At 40.9% G+C, this 14819-nt stretch overlaps 1 protein-coding gene across 19 annotated transcripts in view; it reads left to right on the forward strand.

Moving 5' to 3' along the window:
• Positions 1-14819, forward strand: part of FGGY (FGGY carbohydrate kinase domain containing) — a 697591-nt gene that overhangs the window by 569132 nt on the left and 113640 nt on the right. For all 19 annotated transcript variants that reach the window (XR_006601768.1, XM_045064615.1, XM_045064604.1 and 16 more), the window contains one exon: positions 7180-7241. Coding sequence is in view for 18 of the 19 variants with exons in the window: in XM_045064615.1 (XP_044920550.1) it covers positions 7180-7241 (62 nt within the window). In the remaining variant the exon portion in view is untranslated. The remainder of the gene's footprint in view (positions 1-7179; positions 7242-14819) is intronic.

The following is a 14819-nucleotide window of genomic DNA, read 5'->3' on the forward strand; positions in this document are numbered from 1 at the left end:
ATGAATATTGTTGGATTTAGGTCTTCCATTTTGCTGTTTGTTTTCTGTGGTGGTTCTGGTTTTTTTGTTTCTCTCTCTCTCCTTTTCTTCCATCTTTTGGATTATTCAGGTATCTTTCAGTTTTCAGAATTCCATTTGGATTCTCCTGTTTGCTTTCCAGGCATGATTTTTTGAATTCCTTTTTTAAATGATTTTTTTAGTAATGACATACAATAAATGTCCTAAGCTTTTCAACCTTAGACTGTATATTGTAAAATATACGTATTTTGTATGTATATTTATTTATGTAAAATATACATGTTTTATATGTGTATTTATTGTAAAATATACATATTTTTCATGTAAAATGTAAAAAGTATTCAACTCTAGAGTTCCCTTTGCCACCCCCCCAACTCTTTATGCTGTAGTCATAGTATGTTCAATGCCTACATATGCTCTACATCCAACAATGTAGTAACTGCTTTCAATAATGGAGTCATCTGTCCAGTGTGCCATAATAGAATACCATCCACCGGGTCGCTTAAACAGTAAACACTCGTTTCCTTAGAGTTTGGAGAATAGAAGTCCATGATCAAAGTGCTAGAAAGTACAGTTTCTCATGTGAGCTCTCTTCCTGGCTTGCAGTCAGCAGCCTTCCTACTGTGTCCTCACATGGCCTTTACTGGGTACATGCATGTAGAGAGCGAGCTTTGGTGATCCTGGCTCTTCTTATGAGGACGGCATTTCTATTGGATTAGGGCCCCACCCTTATGACCTCATAGAGCCTTATTTACTTCCATCAAGTCCCCATTTCCAAATACAGTCACATGGAAGGTTGGGGCTTCACATCTGAATTTTGGGAGGATATCTGTAACAGTCATATGTATTTCAAAGAGATCTGAGAAACAAACATTATCTTTTCTATTTACCTACATATTTACCATTTCCATGGTTTTGAATTTCTTTCTGAAAATTTAAATTTCTGTCTCGTATTCCCTTTGGCCTGATGAACTTCCTTCAGCATTTATTCTTTCTTACAGATATTGACAAAAAGAAAAAAATTCTCTTAGTTTTTTTTTTTAAATGAATTTATTTTACCTTATATCTCAAAAGATATTTTTGCTCAATATAGAATTCTTGGTTGGCAGGTTCTTTCTTTGTTTGTTTTCCTTCAGCACTTAAAGATGTTACTGTTTTATATTCTGGAATCCTTGTTTCGTATGAGAAGTCAACCGTCATTTGTATGGCTTTTTCCTGTGTCTAGAGTCTATAATTTTTCTTCTACTACTTTCTTGATTTTCTTTTAATCTTTTATTTTTATTGTGTTATGCCCACACGTGGTGGTCTTTGGATTTATCCTTCTTTTCCCAGGTTTGCTAAACTTCTTGAATTTATAAATTTTTGTCTTTCACCAAATTGGGGAAATTGTTAATATTTATTCTTAAAAACAAATAAATATTGCATCCATATGCCATAGAAGCAATATAAACAACAACACAAGATTAATATACCCATGAGACAAAAGAAAATACTTAGAACTATGGTTCCCAGTGACCGTCTCAGGAAGAGGTTCTTTCCATAGACCCAGCATTTGAAGTGATTATAAACTTAGCACAGGTGGTGGCCATGGCAAGAATACATTCCCTAATGCAGTAGTAAGAAACATTAGTATTGCGAAGTTGGAGCAATATGACAAATGTTTACAGGCAGTAGACACGGCACATCTTCATGTATCAAGTACAGTAGTGTAGTGTTGGTCCTCAAGAGCCAGTACCACCCCTGGCTGAGGTATTTTCCCTGGAGGATGAAACTGTATATTTTCCCCTGAATATCATCAGAGGGTATGTCTGTATTATATATGGGCATCTCAGTTCGTACCCATACTAACAGCCCTACCTCAGTACCAAGGCCACATATTGCTCTTATTCTTCGTCCTCTGACTCCTGTTGCATATATATGAGACCCTTGGCTATTGTCCCACAAGCCTGTGAAGGAATGTTTTTTTTTTTTTCATTCTCTGTCTCTCTACCTCTCTGACTTCTCTCTCTGTCTCCTTCTAGCCCCCTCTGCCTGTCACCCCTTTCCTCCCCCCTTGCTCTGTCCCTCCCCCCTCTTTCCTCTCACAATTAGATACTGTCTCTGTTGGTCTGTTTTCAAGTTCATTGACTCTTTCCTCTATGATCTTCAATTAGCTGTGAGGCCTATTCATTAAATATTTCAGATATTGCCTTTTTCAGTAGTAGAATTTCCATTTTTAATAGTTTTTGTTTCTTATCTATTTACTGATTATGAGAATATTATCATTTATATCCCAAAAAGCATTACTAAACCATCGATTTCATGTTTTAAATTCATTTGTTATTTATTTATTTATTTATTTATATGTTTATTTCTTTATTAAGGTGTGCAATGATATTTAAGCAGTATTTATTGACATACAACAATGTCCAAACATACTAGTGCTCAGATCAAGCAACAACTTTATAGTGTTCTTCTAACCTCGCCTCCTTTTTTGGATGTATGATGAATTTTTATTCATGTTGACTTTGTTCTCTTTATTTTTTTTTATTTTCAGTATAGTTAGCATACAGTGTTATATTAGTTTCAGGTGTACAATACAGTGATTCAACAATTCTATATATTACTCAGTGCTCATCATGATAAGTGTACTCTGAATTCCCTTCACCTGTTTCACCCATCCCCCCACTCCCCACCCACCTTCCCTCTGGTAACCATCAGTTTGATCTTCTATAGTTAAGAATCTGGTTTTTTGTTTGTCTTTTTTTCCCCTTTGTTCTGTTTCTTAAATTCCACATATGAGTAAAAACATAGGGTATTTGTCTTTCTCTCACACACATTTCACTTAGCAATATATGTATATGTTCTTTATTTTATTTTAATTCCAGTGTAGTTAACGTAGTGTTCTCTTAGTTTTAGGTATACAATATAGTGATTCAGCAATTCCATATATTAGTGCTCATGAAGCTAGATGTACTCTCAATCCCCTTCACCTATTTGTATAAGTTCTTTATATGTTTTGGATACTAATCCCTTATCAGAGACATCTTTTGCAAATATCTTCTCCTGTTCAGTAGGTCCTCTTTCAGTTTTGTTGACTGTTTTTTCTGTTGTGCAGAAACTCTTTGTTTTGATGGAGTCCCAAGAGTTTATTTTTGCTTTTGTTTGCCTTGCCACAGGAGACAAATCTAGGATAAACTGTTGAATTCTTGCCTTCTATTTCTAGCATCTGTGTCATCTCAGGATCATAAGCTATTAAATGGCTTTTCTCTTAAGTATAGATGACATTTTCCTTCCCTCTTATATGGCTAGCAATTTGAGATCATATCTTGAACATTATGATTGATATATTGGAGAGACACTGGGTTATTCTTATTCCGCTGAAGAGTATTTTTTTAACAGTTGGTTTATTTGGTCAAACTCAAACTCTCAAGTTTTGTCTTTCCTGTGATGAGCACTTACTGAAATCTCTGTTGAGTTCTTTCAGCTTCAGCTGGGCTACTTATAATGCAATTCAGAGATCATCCAGAAGTTGGAGTAGTATTTGTATGAAGTCTTGAGGTGCCTTTCTATGGCTGTGCTTACTATGACTAGAGCAGAGTAAATGTTCAGTAAACATTTTGCAGAATCTATGAAGAGCCTAATCAGTCGAGACCATATTTGAATATTGGCATGCTCATTTTCCACTGACAAGCAGAGCTCTGTGAGAGCAATGACTTCTGTTTATCTTCGTATCTAGCCTAGCACAGGGTAGCCACATATCATATTAGTTTCCCCAATAAGTGAGTTAATTAACAAAGTATAAAAATGCACAAAGCTATTAACTTTGATGTTGAATGATTTGAATGAAACTGACTAAATTAGCTCTGGATTAAGTCAGAATTTGTCCACTTGTAAGTAAAGTTGTTCTATCACAAGTTAATAGTAAAGTTGTGGGAGGAAAACAAAAAAGGTTTACATTTTCTTTCAGGAATGTTTGTTGTTCTTAGGAACCATTCAGTATTGAAACCCACAGTTCCACAGTTCTTTCAGCAAAGTAAAAGACATTGTCTAGGCTGGGCTTTCTTCTTTCATTAGATTTTTATGAGAATTTCAAGGCTGGGAAAAAAAATCGGACAAAATGTTTTCACTTTGAGATAAGAAGACAAAGTTAAGTAAAGCGTTGGAAAAACTGAGATGAAAAAAGTGACATTTCAGGTAAATGCAAATGGCAAAATGGGAGCTGTGGCAAGCCATGAACATGTATCTGAGCCTAATGATTTCATTATCTGCAAAGCAAGGTAAAGCCTCAAGACGAATACATAAAATGGATTTTAATAGAGAAAAGCCCATCATGCCATCAGATGGCTTTGTCTCAGCAAAATGATCATAGAACCTAGAATTCTGGGATTCTAAACTTGGCTTTGTCATGTGTTTTTCTTGCCTAGGAACTCTGTGCCCACAGTTTTGAGATCTCAGGCAATTGCAGTCCTCTAATTTTACAAACATTTGGCTCTTTGTCATGTTAATTTATTAAATGTTGTAGAGGGAGAAAATTAGAAATGGTCTTGTTTAAGGTCATTCCCTGAGCCAGAACTGACTCAGGTCTCAGGACTCCCTTGTCTGCGTTCTGTCATTTCAAGAATAGGAAACTCAGATGCCTAAAGGAGTCACACAGATAGCATAAACAGATTAGGCAAACAGGTTTTTTTGTTTTGTTTTGTTTCTTACTTTGACATAGAAGTTTTTCTTTTAACTCATGGCACTCTAGGGAATGATTTTATGTTCCTTCCTTTCACAGAGAGATGGGCACAGAAAAATAGAGCTCCCCTACAAGTAAAGCCTTTGTGCAGTCGTGATGAGAAATTGGTGAAATCTGATGTCTGTTATTGGGGGTGGAGGGGTGGGGAGTGGTGGTGTCTTCTAGATACTAAAGGGCACAGTTCTGTCTGACAGGATCAGTCATCACTGGATTCCAGCCGACTCTTGCCCTGGGGACTATGGGTGGCCCCATATCTTGCATCTGCCTGTTCTTCAGGAGAAACCAAAATCTGGGTTTGAAGTGGAATCTCCCAATTTAAAAATATTGGCTGATTTTTTTAAACATTATATAACCCAAATAAAATACATCTGTGAGCCAGATGTCCCCTCGTACTACCCATTTATGATCTGTGTGTTATACTGTAATGCATTTCTGTTTCCCCTGTGTTCCAAATGCTGATGCATGCCACCTTATGAGGAAGGACCTAAAAATCCAACCCTAGGTGTATAAGACGACTTTTCCCTCTTGATCTAGAAAGCCATCCTGAAGAAGATCTGACTCCACTCAGCTCAAGCTTCCTACCTATGCATATCATTTGCGGACTTTTCTGCTTGCTCTCAGAGCTGAAATCTGAGCAGATGGGGGAAATAAAAAAGTAGTCATAAAGTTAGGCAAGCTCTGTCTGTATATTTCTGAGGCAGCCACTTGGCAAATACAGTCATTGTGGTTAAACTGGTTATTTCACTGGGAAACAAATAACCACTAATAGGACACTATGTTCTATACTGTGCTAAATGTGCTGGAGAATAGAACATAAACAGAGAGATCAGCCCTAGGATCAGGCACTCCAGGCTTTTGAAATGAGTGCTCGTTTATTTGAAAAACTGACTTGGTCTTCACTAACCAGAGTGGACCTTTCCTACCAGATGCTGTTAGGGGGAAAAAAGAAATGCAACTGACCATTGGAGATTCTGCTGTCCGAGCCATTTTTGCCCTTTTGATGACACATCCTTCTTAATAATATATGTTGGGAACTGAGAGCCACCTCCATAGCAGGCACTCTTGCAAGGCGAATTTCATTATCACCACTTTACAGTTGTAGGAGATGAGGCTCTGAGAATTCAAGTAACCTTTCCTCGGTACCACAAAATATGAATATAGACCATGAATTCAAACCTGCATCTGTCTGTTTCCAAAGCCTGTGTTCTTTTCACTAAGCCACTCTTGTAAAATTCAGATTGTATTATTATTCCCATATGATGAGGCCAACAGATCAGGGGATGATTGCCACTGAAAGGATAGTTCATGGCCCACAGTTCTCAAGAGGAGGGGGCACACCATACCGTCATATGGGGCCACAGAATTTTCCCTCTCCCTGTGGTACCAGGCCCTGGGGTGCTTAGATCAGGGAAGCAGTAGCCCATAGAGGAGGTAGGGGTAGGTAGGCTCTGGAGTAGTTAGCTCAACCCAGACCTGACCTCAATGGCTCAGAAAAAGTTCTTTCCACCTTTACACAACCCTAGCTGTCTGGAAACATACTAGAGAGACTATCTCCTTGAGGCCCAAATAACCAATTGGTTCATAGTCTGAATGAAAAAGAATTGGCCCAATGGTTGAGTCCTAGAGACTCATGTGAACACCGGGAAGACAGCCAGATTAGGTTCAGGAGCACAAACACAGTGTTTGTTGGGTGTGTTTCAGCAAGCAGGGGAGCATCACGGGGAGACATTTCTCCTTCTGATACAATTATTTTGTTCAGAGCTACCAAGTAGTTTAAGGAATAAAATCCTAGATAAGGGATTTCAAATGAGAAGACAGTTATCCACAGAGCTTAGACATTTCTGTCCTGGGAGAGCGATACCCCCATTTCTCATGTAATAACTTTTTTTTTTTCATGTGACAACTTGACAATTAGGAGAGGTCCTCTTGACAGCTCTAGGGCAACTTTTTGGTGTTGGTTTTTGAACTGGTAATCCCTCCTCCTCATCTCCTTCACTCAGCTTCTCCTTTAGTAAGCCTGGGTGAGTAATTCAAGGTCTGACTTTGTCCTGGGGTGACAGCCTGGATCAGGAGGCGGAAATGGTGTGATCCAGACCTGGGGGGCTTTAACACCCAGGCCCTTCACCACGTACCTGCAGTTACTCCTCCCTCCTGTCCACACACCTCTGCTTTTCAGGTTACTTTGGACGTTCTGCTACCAGGTTAGCCTTGAGAGTTTCATTTCCTGCTGCTGTTTCTTGTGGATCGAGCAGCCAGCACTAGGTGAAGAAGCAAAGCTGAATTTCTGAAAAAGCTGAGACACTCTAGTGGAGTTAGCACTTTAACATTCTTAGATCCTCTGTGGACAGAGTTGAAAGAAACTGACATTTTAATGTATCTTTTTCTGGTTTAAACATAAATCAGAGAAACTGTAAAACCGACCTATCTCTCTTCTTTTTCAGATAGACCACATGGTGCAGGGTCATGCTGCCTTCCCTGAACTACAAGCCAAGGCCACAGCCAGGTACCTGCTACCCCGTCCCCTTAAAGCCCCCACCCCTCCACCCCTTTCCTGCGTGAGGGCGTTCCCCTTAGGCAGCTGGGTGATTTTCAGTTCCTTTGGGCGTTGAGCATGCCCGGCAGTGTTGGGTTAGAACACCGTCATCTAGATGATCCAAGACATATTTGTATTAGTTTTCAAAGTTATCTAAGGAGAATTCAGAGGAACTAGACGTCCCAAAGGATATGCCAGGAACCAAGGATGAGAGAATCCGATTGTAGTGGAAGCAACGTGGGTTTTGGAGTCAACACTTCTTGGGCTTAAATCAGCTTTCCTCCTTACGGGGGGTGTGACCTTGGGCAGCTTATCCAGCCTCTTTATGCCCGTCTCTTCTTCTGTACAACAGAGGATAATAAGTGATGTGAAGTGACTTCTAGGACATATTAAGTGAACAACACAAAGGGGTGTTTACAGTGTGCTCCCTTTCATGGAAAAAGGAGGAGATGATAAGAAACTATATGTGCATTTACTCATTTGTGCAAAAGAGATGCTGGAAGGTTAAACCAGAAACTGATGAGACTAGTGCCCTAGTGTGGGAACTAGGAATGGGATGGAAAAATGGGGGAGTGAGAAGTGGGTAAGAAGTGGAGATGGTACTTTTCCGAGTAGGTCTTTATATAAAACTGTAATTCTTAGAACCATGGTGATGCTTTACGTGCCCCTTGAAAATAGAAAGTAGATAGGTAAGTAGGTTAGATCGTAATAGGTAATTAATAGGTAGGTAGGTAGGTCGGTAGATGGATGGATACCAAGATTTATTTGTATAGTGGGAGTGGGCAAAATGAAATACAATTGGCAAAATCTAAACCTATTGTATTAATAATGAATAACGTAATAGCAGTAAGAAGGAATTGAGAAAGAAAAGAACTAATCCAAGTAACTTTGGGAAAGAATATTTTGACAGTATGATGTATAACTGAAGATAAAATAACTGTACATCAGTGTTATACTCTGGGGTGCCTCCGTGGCTCAATCGTTAAGCATCTGCCTTCTGCTCAGGTCATGATCTCAGGGTCTGGGATCAAGTTTGGGATCAAGCCCCACGTCGGGCTCCCTGCTCCGTGGGGAGCCTGCTTCTCCCTCTCCCTCTGCCCCTGCCTTTGCTCCTGGTCTCTCTCTGTCTCTCTCACCTCTCTCCCTTTCTCTCTCTTCCTCTTTCTCTCTCAAATAAATAAATAAATACAATCCTTAAAACAATTTTAAGTATAATTCCTAAATTTGTTTTTCATGAGTTTCTGGGTTAGCTCTTCTGAAAATCCTTTATGGTGTATGCTACAACTAAGCAAATAAATATAACAATGACAGTTCTGATAGCAGGCACCACTGCTATTTCTGCCACTATTACTAATGGTTTTATAGAAGAGGAAAACTTACTTGGTGGTGGTGGTTCTAGGGCTGAAACCTTCTTGTGCAAAGTGTGGTAAAGTAGTAAGAATCCTGGATTAAGAATCAGAAGTCTCGGATTCTTGTGCCAGTTCTGCCATTAATGTCTCTGTGACTCAGTTCCCTCGCCTATAAAACCACAATAATACTGTGGAGGAAAGTAGATTGCGAAAGTCCCAGTCTCTGAAGATCTTAAAACCCAACACAAACCTAAGGGGTAGTTAGATTTTGCATTGAAATACTCAAACTTTCCAGAACTTTCTTCTGTAGATGAGCTTCATGTGAGTAGTTTTTATGGAGGAGAAGAAAGAGAGATTTATGGATTACCAGTGCAGCTTTATGGATTACCAGAAACAGCAGCACGGGGGGTCCAGAAGCAGCAATTATAGGATTCAGATGTGGAGTCAGAACTGGTTTTAAATCCCAACTCTTTCCACATACTAGTCTACTTCATACCACCTTCAAACTACCTCCCTGTAATTTTCCCCTTTAGAGCTAAGTTTCTCCAGTGCATTGCCTATACTCTTGGTCACTACTTCCTCATTTTGCATCCATCCCTTGCCCACTTCAATTTGAATTCTGTCCCCACTGGCCCCTGAAACAGTTAATGATAAGGTCCTCAGCAGCCTCTGTTGATGAGTCTGTAGGGTGCTTTCCAGTCCCCATCCTTGGGCTCGCAGCAGGATGTGGCACCAATGATCCCACCTTCCTCTCCTCTATAACACTCTCTTCCTTTGGCTTTCTTTCTGGAATGTTGCCTCCTCCCAATTTTCCTCCAATATCTCTGGCTTGTCCTTCTAAGTCTCCTTTTCAAGCTCAAGTTTGATCTTTTTCTTTCTTCCCTTTTCCTTCTTTCTTTCTTTTCTTCCTTCCTTCCCTCCCTCCTAGCTTCCTTCCACATGGGCATGGGCATGGAGCCCAGTGTGGGGCTCGAACTCACAACCCTGAGATCAAGACCTCAGCTGAGATCAAGAGGCAGACACATAACCAACTGAGCCACCCAGGTGCCCCTCAAGATCTTTTTCTACCCCTACATCAAAGTTCATTACAGCTAGGGTCTTGGCCCTCCTCCCTTCTTTCTTTGTCATCTCTTTCAAGGTGGTCCCATCTAATTCTTGCCTTCATTTCTTTCTTTTTCTCAAATTTTACACCCAGCTTGTATATTTAGTAGGTATTCAATAAATGCTGATTCTTTTTCCTTTCACTTTCTTTCTATTGTCTTGTAAAAGAAAGTGCATCTCTGTCTTATCAGATATACGAATACACTAATCCAAGACTATAGGACCCATTATACGTTGGGTCTTAGGAAGAAATAGGCATAACTATTATTAAAGTGAATTTGGCTGTTCGGAAAGGACAGCGAATTCCTTGGAATCAGAAACTGCATGCCTGTTTTGGTGTGGCTTGAGGCTCTCTGAAAACAGAATGCAAGTCACCCCTGCCTCAGAGCTTAACATCGGCAAATCCTATTTAAAACTGTAGGAACAAGTGTTGATAAAAAGATTTATCACAGTATTTTATACTCTTGATTTGCCATTATATTTTCAGATCCATCCCTGAAGAATAATGTTTTGTGAGCTTATAAATTAAGTCAGCAGTAACTACATGTACTCATGCATGTCACTGGCAAGCAGAATCTTTCTCTATGTGAGGCTAAATTTCCAGAGATTTCACGCCTTAGCGATCGCCTGACATTGATCATAACTTTGGCCCTTTTCCTCTAAACGTCCCATTATTGTCTTAATTCCTTTATTAGGAACCATATTGGGAACCTTAGTTCTCTTATTGCGAACCTTAATTCCCAGCATCTCAGAATGAGGTTCTAGTGATAGCATGGTTTGGTGGGAAGGTGTTGCCATAAACCACAAGTGTTCAAGGTTGGTAGCAGAACAAAGGTGATGACTCTTATGAGCATTTAGGATCATAAAATAAAAGAAGAAAGGTCCCTACTTTCATGTAAATTTCACACACACACACATATGTACGTACGAGTGTGTGTGTGTGTGTGTGTGTGTAGATAGAGGAAGAGCACATTTGCTGACCAGGAATTGGTAAGCTTTCTGAAGAAAAACAGAAATGAGTAAAGAGATGGATGAGGGGTGTTGGGGTGTTGGAAATTCTTTCAGGTAAAGAAGCCATCCTTGATAAGGTAACAGGTAAGAGGGCCTCTGAATAAAGAATGGGAGCAAACCATGCGTCTGTGGGTTATGTGGCAAATCAGGGGTATAAAATACAAAATCTGTTTATCAGTACTTGTTTTTCTACTTGCAGATATGACTTGCTGATGCCAAGCTCTGAGACAGGGGTGTTCTATGTTCAGAGAGCTCCAAGTCACCCCAAAAGACGTAAGGAACGGCAAGGCCCCAGGCCTTGAGGCAGTAGCCAGCTTGGCAGGCTGTTGGATACTATAAAGGCCCTTGTGGCCAGACCAGAGTGGAAGGGAGCTGCAAACAGGTGAGGGCTTGAAAATTAGCGAAGGCCAAACTATGGAGGCCATTGTAGATAACAGTAAAGACACTAGAATCTATTCCAGGTTTTAGTCTCCAAGCAGGGAAAAGATACCATCAGATTTAACTTAAAAGGATTACTTTGGCTGCTCTGTGGAGGGGGGGACAGAGTAGAAGATAGGGCCCCCTGATCTCCAGGAGCTCACAGTGTACTGGAAGGAGAAGGACTGTAATCAGAGAAGCCCACCTGTTCTGAGTTACTTTTGTAAGCATTTCCTGTTGTGATTGCTGCTGGTTTCAGGTCCTAATTTAGGATTATCAGAATGAAATTTTCCTAATTCACATTTTTTCTTCCAACCTTTGTTTTCTCCCACTTCCCCTGGACTTTTCTGTCATTTCTGTAAGGACAATCAATGTCTTTTTTTTTTTTTAAGCTTTTATCTATCTATCTATTTATTTATTTATTTTTAAAGATTTTATGTGTTTATTTGACAGAGAGAAATCACAAGTAGATGGAGAGGCAGGCAGAGAGAGAGAGAGGGAAGCAGGCTCCCTGCTGAGCAGAGAGCCCGATGCGGGACTCGATCCCAGGACCCTGAGATCATGACCTGAGCCGAAGGCAGCAGTTTAACCCACTGAGCCACCTAGGTGCCCCTTATCTATTTATTTTTGAAAGAAAGAGGAAGAGAGAGAGAGCACAAGCAGGCAGAGCAGCCGGCAGAGGGAGAAGGAGAAGCAGACTCCCCGCTGAGCTGGGAGCCTAATGCGGGGCTTAATCCCAGGAGCGTGAGATCTAAGCAGAAGGCAGATGCTTAACCAACTGAGCCACCCAGGCACCCCACAATCATTGATCTGATTTATTCCTCAGGGCTCTTTTTCCCTTTGCCTCTGTGATTCCCATAATCCCACTAAGGATCAATTTCTTCAAATGCACTGACCCCCCATATGTCAAATCTCGGTTACATTTAAAACTCCCCATTATCGCTCCTTGGCCTTTGGGCTAAGATCAAGTGTAAAACTCCCCATTAAAGGCTGTGCAAGGAAAGCAACAGAAAAGATAAGTACATTTATTGAGAACATGCAATGTTCCTAGCACTGTACTTGCTGCTAGTTTTCTGTATGTTATCTCATTTAATTCTAGATAAGGAAATGAGGATTATAGGTAACTCTTAGACTCCACTTCCAAAGATGATTCTCACTTGCCAGGCTGCTCTGGTGTTCTCATATTGCTTTCTTGGCCTTGATGGCTTCTTCAGTCTCAGTCTGTCCATCTGACAACTGGGGCCATCAGTCTATCAGCAAGTGTTTACTTAGGCTCCCCTGAGCTACGACAGTCGTAGAACAAGGGTGATGATATTCACACCTTTCATTCCCTAGGGTGTGCCGGGATAACCACTAAATTCTTGATGGCTCTTGGATGGGAAATGTTTCTTAAACAGTAATAAGATCGAAATTCTCATGTCTTTCTTTGGCTTCTATTGGTCATGCAAGGATAAGAAAGTGCTCTAGAAAACTGAGGACTGTGTTGACTTAGGAGATAAATTCTACATTTCATCAGTGGACATCCAAGAGGAAGCATTGGGTGGGTTGTTGGCTATCTGACCTGGAACTCATAAGAGAAATAGGCAGGAGTTAGGAGTGTACAGTTGAAGGTCCTTAGTCCTAGATGGTACCTGAAGCCATGAGAGGAGGATGGATCACATAGGGTACAGAAAGAGGGACAGGACGGACAAGGACAGATCTCTGGGAAGCTGAAAATATTTAAGGGACAAGTAATGGAAGAGAGCCAGCTGGAGAGGAAGCAGGAAAACCAAATGAGTATAGTGTCTGGAATCAAGGCAAGGAGAACAAACGACTAAGAAGTGGTCAAGTGGTGCAGAATGAGAGAAAACTCAAGTGAAATAAAGGCAAACATGGTCCAGTGGAGTTGGCAGCAAAGGGCGCTATCCCCCACTGTGGGACCAGTTTCAGTAGACTCCGTGTTATGGCGGGCCAAGAAGTGAGGAACTGGAGACTGGCAGACTTTCTCAATTCCTGAAGGGGCACAGATGTCTATTGGTTGGACCATGTATTCTGATTTTTCATTTCAAAATATGGTCACTGAATTTCTGGGCAGTCCAAGAATCCTAAGAATTAAATAACTTATAGGGAGGCAGGGGAGAGTAGAGATTGTAGGGATGCTGTCCTCATTTAGGATTGTAAGCAATGAAGTCTGACAAAAATTGTCCCTGACTCTTGGATTTAGGTTGTTGTTGGGTTTTTTTTAAAGATTTTATTTATTTATTTGACAGACAGAGATCACAAGTAGGCAGAGAGGCAGGCAGAGAGAGAGGGGGAAGCAGGCTCCCTGCTGAGCAGAGAGCCCAATGCAAGGCTTGATCCCAAGACCCTGGGATCATGACCTGAGCCGAAGGCAGAGGCTTTAACCCACTGAGCCACCCAGACACCCTGACTTGGATTTTTTAAAGCTAGAAATGAAACTCCTATGACAAGAACGGAGGGAGAATTCTTTATTGATTACCTATTATTTTATAGTGCACAGGCTCAATATTTAATCTTCATAGCAGCCTATAAGGTGATAGAATTAGCCCCAGGTACAGAAAAGTAAACTGGGCTTGGGGGGTTTAATGGTACCTGACCACCCAGTCATGACACGGTGAAGTCACTGTGTGGTTGTTGAAACTGTATTTTCTTCATCATGTACAGGGGGGATGAGGGCTGCAGGAATTCCTCTCTCCAAGAGTAAGTATGTGAGCCTGGAGTTTGTGAGAGGGAGGGAGAACCACCCACTTGAAACAGCTAACATGTGATTCCCGAGCTGGAAGAGGGCAGACCGCCTTTTGAGAAGGAATTGGTAAAAAATCCCAAATGAAGCAAAGTCAGAACCAAAAAAGGCATCATGTAAGGTTAAAATTATGTGAATAATGATGTGCATTTGTTACTCTAATGTTTTCCAAGTGCATTTCATTTTGAGTGATATACTCAGATAGCACACATGGTAAGGTATAATTGAAAAAACATGCAGGAGAATGGCTGCATTCAAAGAATAAACATACAGCTGTGAGGAGGTTAGGAGTCAAAGGGGTAAGCCTATGCCCCGTCCCCCAGGGATCTCATTAGTGCATGAGTGACCATATATGTAAGAGGCTAAACGGATCTCACTGTTTGCAAAGACCCGCGGTAAATGAGACAATGACGAATCAATAGTAATTAGGCCTATAGGTTCTTATTGACCCAGATGTCTGAAACCGAATGCCCTGGCCTGAGATTCCTTGAGAGGCAAATGAAAAGATTTATAGACATGTGCTTTAAAAAAACAAAGTCCCTTCATTTTAAGTCCCGTGACGTGACGGCATTCTGAAGTGGGGTGTTGGTAGAACTGGGAAAGACTCGACTTCCGGCTTGAAAGGGCGTTCTCGTGGCTTTAGTTGTCACTGTGGTTCCTATTGGACTGTGAGCAGAGAGCGTGGGAAATCGAAAAGCGGAATGTGATCGTATTCTCCCCAAGTGCAAGGCTTCGGCTTGGCCTTCCACAGAGGCCTCTGGGACCCTTTCCTAACACTGCCCTAGAGTCATGCTAAAACAGGGTTCAAATGTGGGCCTTGACCAGTTATTTCTGACCTTAGTTGCAGAAAGCACATGGCATGAGAGTCACACAGAGGAGTGTTTGTTTAATTTCAACCTCTCTCTTGGGTTTTCGAGGTCTTCACTT

The sequence above is a fragment of the Mustela putorius genome, unplaced genomic scaffold, assembly GCF_011764305.1.
Source record: "Mustela putorius furo isolate JIRA1106 unplaced genomic scaffold, ASM1176430v1.1 tig00003853_pilon_pilon_pilon, whole genome shotgun sequence".
NCBI classification, from domain to species: domain Eukaryota; kingdom Metazoa; phylum Chordata; class Mammalia; order Carnivora; family Mustelidae; genus Mustela; species Mustela putorius.